We start from the raw sequence: 6,041 nt of genomic DNA on the forward strand, positions 1-6,041 counted from the left end.
TGGTTAAGTGAGTTGGTGTGGGATTGGTTGTATTGAAGTGAGTGTCTGTGTGAATGACTATATGGGTGATTAGGCAGATATGAGAGTGCTTGTATGGATGCTTGAATGGGTATGTAATTGGTTGTGTGTGACTGAGTGTGTGAGTGCTTGTATGGGTGAGAGAGTGGCTGTGTTGAGAGGCTGTAAGGGTGAGTAAGTGGGTGTGTGACTGTGTAGGAAAATAAGTGGCTGTGTGAGTAGCTGTTTGGGTGAGTGTATGGATATGTGACAGGTTGTATGAGTGGCTGTACGGGTGACTGAGTGGGTGTGTGAGTAGCTCTAAGGAGGAGTGAGTGGGTGTGTGAGCACTGGCATTGGTCTGTGAATGGGTATATGAGCAGTTGTGTGGGTATGTGAGTGGGTGTACAAGAGGTTGTATGGGGGTGTGAGTGCTTCTGTGGATGATGTCATCAGTAATATCATTCGAGATGTCATAAGTGATGTCTCTGACCATGTCATGAGTGATGTGATATGTGAGGTCATAAGCAGTGCTTTGTGGGGGCGTACGTTATAGTTAGTTCAGATAACTCTAACTGCTGAATTTCACTGGGTTTGTACAAGTGAAATCTAAGTCTAACTATAACTTCCATGTAACCTTTGTATTTTTTCAGAGAATTTTTAAGTTTTTTTTAATTCTGTTTCCTAACTATAATGGCACTGTAACCTTCGGTTTTTAATCGCCAGCAGCCAAGCAACCCTCAGCAGCCAAGGGTAGTTCATTCTCCAACCAATAGTGCACCAGGAGGTCCCTTTGCAGAGTGGTTGAGAAATGGGATGGTGCCTCTAACTATGTTCCAGCACTCCTTCTGTGGAGAACGAACTTGTCGCAGCAATAGGGATTCTGGGCCACCAATGACCCTCAGCAGCTAAGGGGAGTTCATCCCCTAACCAGAAGTGCACCAGGAGGACCCTTTGAAGAGTGGTTGAGAAAGGGGGGCGGGCCTCCAAAGAAGTCTCAGCAATCCTGCTGTGGAGAACGTACTTGTCACAGCAATAGGGATTCTGAGCCCCCAACGACCCTCAGCAGCTAAGGGGAGTTCATCCACTAACCAGTTATATGCCAGAAGGCCCCAATGCAGAGTGGTTGAGACAGGCGGCGGATCCTCCGATGAAATCTCTGCAATTATGCTGCAGGGGTCTTTACTTGCCGCAACAATAGGAGTTCTTGGCCCCCAACGACCCTCAGCAGCTAAGGGGAGTTCATCTTCAAGTCAGTATTATACCAGAAAGCCCCTGTGCAGAGTGGTTGACAAAGGGGGTGGGCCTCTGATGATGTCTTAGCAATCCTGCTGTGGGGGACTTACTTGTCGCAACAGTAGGGGTCCTTGGCCCCCAATGACTCTCCACTGCCAATGCGAGTTCAACCCCCAGCCAGTAGTAGTAGCTGCGCCCCCTTACGCCTCCCCTGGGGATGCATAGGATTCTGACGAATTCCTAAGTTTACAAAATGTTGTAAATCTCAGAATACATCAAGTTCCATGGATGTTGCATGGGAACACCCACAGAAACACCCATGGAACGCCCTTTTCACGCGAAGAGCTATGTGTGGAAGAGAAACATATTTATAAGGCCATGTTAAGTCTCGCAGGGTGACTTTAAATTGTCTTGTAAATATGGAGAATCCCATTGCACTTCTAGTGCATCAATAAAAGTGACACACTGGTGGAGCAATGGCTTGTAAATAAGCCCCTTTGACCATTTACCTGCTCACTTGACAGCAGGCAGAGAAACAGATGAATGTTCCGCTTCCAAGCGAGAACATTTTCACAGCTCTTGCATACTGAAAGCGGACATGGGGTGGTGCCCACCCCATGTCCTGGGGTGGGCACCCCAGGACATGGGAGAAGCGATCCCTGGAGAGTGGTGGTCCCTAGGGCTGTTATTGGCTCCAGGAGGGGGACCACACAGCCCATCTCCTTTGATATAGTAGGGCCTGCCCCAGGAAGGACCCCCTCCCCTCCCATTTTCAAAAAACACATTGGCCCCAGGGAGGTGGTTGTCCCCCAGTGTTCGGAGGGGTCCATGAGGCCACCCATTGCAATGTAAATAACCCCAGGTAGGTGTTGTTTCCTGGGGCATGGGGGGTTTGTGGGACCCCATGCTTTTCTTATGAATTAACTCTGGGGAGGTGGGCGGTCCCCAGCGCACAGGAAGTCTGCTTGACCTCCCATTTTTTTAAATAGCCCCAGGTAGGTGGTAGACCCTGGGGCCTGGAGGGAACTACACACTATAAACTCAGGGGAGGTGGTGGTCCCCGGGACAGAAGGAGGGGGGGCCCTGTCCACCCCCTTCAAATTTAATTTAAGCCTGCATGCCCCCAGGACCTGACACATCTGGGGGCTAAATAATAGAGAAGCGCAGGTCCCCATGCTTCTTTTCTTTTTCATTTTAAATCATTTTTTGCCCTGGCGGGGTTACTCGGGCACCCCACCCAAAACTCCTAGGGGGCAGGGTATTCCTACCCTGCCACCTTTTATTTTGTTTACATTTTGTGAGGGTCTTGGCTGAAGCCAAGTCCCAAAATGGCTGCCAACTCTTCCTGGTTTGAAGTGTTGCCAGCCAATCAGATCTGAGCATGAGATCAAGAGGGTTCGCAGAGCCTTCATGTCCCTATATATACATACTTGAATTTCTTTTAGTAACTCCGCAACTACTAAATAGATTTACAACAAATTAGAATAAAGCACTTCTCTGTACCAACAGCTACCTTTCTGCCAAATTTGGTGTAATTCCATTCAGCGCTTGAGGCTGTAGCTGTGTTTAAAATCCCTATGGTTATTAACATGGAGAAAACACATTTTGGGACCCCCCCTTTTTCTTGCCCCACTTCACAGATCACCCCTAAACATTCAAGACAGCAGTTGAAGTGAGTGTCATACTAGTTTTGAAAACTTTGTGAGGATTCGTCAAACGGCGCCAACGTTATTGGCAAAACAAAAAATGCTCTTCCTGTGGAAATTAGGTCCTAACTATAACTACCTACTGGCAATAGCCAGTAGGCAATATATGTGTGTGTGTGTGAGTGTGTGTGTGTGTGTGTGTGTTTGTGTGCGTGTGTGGGTGTGGGTGTGTGTTTATAGAAAATATATATAAAGTTCCTTTAATTTTTTTAAAGTATTTTTCTGTGAATAGTGACTCCTGAAGTAAATGTAGCAAAATGTATTTGCTATTTAATGACTCCCAATGTACTTTCTGTCTCATACAGGGAGGATATCACAATGTAGAAAAGGAACACTGATACAATGGGCGACCCAGTCTCATGGGTGAGTTTACAGTGTTTAGGCCCACATTTAGGATCATCCCTTTTAGCATACCCTAAATCAACACACTACACTATGGATCCAAAATACCTCACAGGAGCAAAGGAAAGTGGCAACTTCAAATGAGGTACTTAACAACACACATGCAACATGTAGCATAAACTAAATAACATATTTAGGCAATTTAAATGTCAGGGTCAGACTCCTGCCAACAAAGTTTCCAGAAATGTGTCTTTCAAAAAAATGTACCTTGAACTTTGCTCAGTGATCATCATTTGTGAATGGTATATTTATAAAGAAGCTAAGATATGTTAAACAGTGACAAACTGCACCAGGTATTGTATTCAAATGTCCATAGCCTGGCATATATGATTTAAAATGATGTGTGACATGAAAAACAAATGATGGTTTGCACATCAATTTAGAAGCCCATAGTTTTCAACAGTTTTTTTCTCAGATATAATTAATATGTAATATTTACAATTTGCAATCTGAAGTTGTGGTTAGAAAGCATAGTTCATCTTTCCAACTATTTCATACTAAAAACAACAGTAGTGTGTTACCAGATAATTAACTATGGATGAGACTCATCATTGTAATGTGTTTCCCTTGAATGGTGTCGCACAGGTAACACAGCACCTAAGTCAGATTGACCAAGCAAACACAAGGCCACCTTGCGTGGCCCTCCGATGCTTAGTAAATCTTGAGTAATTGAAGGCAGCCTAAGTCGCTGCCTTGTGTTATTCTACCCTGTGAAGGCAATCCATGGGTGGAGGCTGGGTATTTGCCAGTTTCCACCCATGGATTTTGGTGCATTCCCAGATTTTCCAAAACTGGTAAACCTGATACTGCATCAAAATGCTACACCCTTCCATGGGAGGCACAGTAAGGAGAAATATCTTTAATTTTCCTCGTAGTATCCTTTACCTTAGTGTGCTGCATTCTGGAACACACCCAGAAAGAGAAAAACACATCTCATTATTATTTTGTGCAGGAAGGTGTCCCTTCCTCTCCCTTTCACACAGCGCAGCGCAGCAGGTTGTCTTGCTGCGTTTGGTTGAATGAAAAACTGATAAATATGATCCTATGTTTTTTTATAGCATCTTATTCATGTATATGTCTATAAATGTACTAATTATATTTTTCCAACTCATTTTAATAGGAAAAATAACTTCTGGAAATCTTCCAAAACAAAGTATTTCTTCAGAGGATCATGGCAGATACAAATATCAGCATCTTCAGACCTTCCATGTTTATTCTTATGGGCATACCAGGCCTTGAAGAATTCTACCCCTGGATTGCCATTCCTTTTTGCTCAGCATATACTATTGCACTTGTGGGGAATATCACCCTACTTTACGTTATTAAAGTAGAGCACAGCCTCCATGAGCCAATGTACCTCTTCCTCTGCATGTTGTCCATCATTGATTTGGTTCTTGCCACATCTACAATGCCAAAGATGCTGGGCATACTTTGGTTTAACTCAAGAGAAATTTATTTTGACGCCTGTCTTATCCAAATGTTCTTTCTCCATTCCTTTGCCATCATGGAGTCATCAGTGCTTTTGGCAATGGCTTTTGATCGCTATGTTGCCATATGCAATCCGTTGAGATACTCATCCATTCTTACCCACCTTCTTATTGGAAAAATCGGTCTAGCTGTTATAACTAGAGCTGTAGTCTTCATATCTCCTCTTCCATTTCTTCTCAAGAAGATGCCTTTCTGTGATTCCAATCTTATCCACCATGCATACTGTGAACACATGGCTGTGGTAAAGCTAGCATGTGCGGACACCACCTTCAATAACATCTATGGCATGGCTCTAGTTTCACTTATTGTTGGTTTGGACTTGTTGTTCATCATTCTGTCCTGCATAATGATCCTTCGGGCTGTCTTCAGCCTGGCATCTAGGGAAGAACGCATGATGGCGATTGGCACTTGTGCAGCACATATTGGTGCTATTTTAACATTTTATGTGCCAGTGTCACTCACATCTGTAGTACACAGGTTTGGTCACAATGTACCTCTTCACATTCACATACTGCTGGCTAACTGTTATCTCATGGGACCATCCATGGTCAATCCTATCATTTATGGGGTCAAAACAAAGCAGATACGGATATCTGTGCTCAAGTTGTTCCATTGCAACAGGAAGTTTTGATAGCACCTGTTTCCAGTGATATGTTGCCATGAGACTCACATCTGAAAATTAGGTAGTTGGGGCTTGAAAATCATACCCATGGGAAAGAAAGTAGCACTTGTGTTATTTGGTAAACATGTCAGAATATAGCTCCTTGCAATTGCCCATAAAAAACAATTGTCCTGCTATAAACCAGGACATGCCACATTCCTCAAAATGTAAGTATGCATGTATGTATATATGTATGTATATATGTATTCTGTATGCAGGGACTTGGAAGACTTTAGACTCTGTAGAAAGCAACAGAATAAAGCCTTAGAGTAAGGACATCTCACAATTAATCTATCCTAGGTAGGAATACAGTCACAGAATTCTTGAGCAAAATTTGTGTGGCTCAAAATTGAGTGCACTTGCCAAATTTGTTTTTATACAAAGCCACACTAGCACTCAAGGGATTGTGTGTCTGTATCTTTGCTTTTGCCTTTGTACAAGTCAGTGCTGCCTCCCACCTAGGTTTACATAATTCAAATGCTACATACATAGTTAGATACATACTGAGCAAGGGTTTCTTCTTAAGCAGACAAAACTATGTTCCTCATCAA

General features: G+C 43.6%; 1 protein-coding gene across 1 annotated transcript; it reads left to right on the forward strand.

Annotated features, from left to right (window-relative positions):
* The first annotated feature begins 4,512 nt into the window (after positions 1–4,512).
* Positions 4,513–5,460, forward strand: LOC146806149 (olfactory receptor 52K1-like). Its single transcript, XM_085623868.1, has one exon. The coding sequence runs from the start codon at positions 4,513–4,515 to the stop codon at positions 5,458–5,460; it is 948 nt and encodes a 315-aa protein (XP_085479994.1).
* Positions 5,461–6,041: the final 581 nt, after the last annotated feature.

Source organism: Triturus cristatus, chromosome 8, assembly GCF_964204655.1.
Source record: "Triturus cristatus chromosome 8, aTriCri1.1, whole genome shotgun sequence".
In the NCBI taxonomy this organism is placed as follows: domain Eukaryota; kingdom Metazoa; phylum Chordata; class Amphibia; order Caudata; family Salamandridae; genus Triturus; species Triturus cristatus.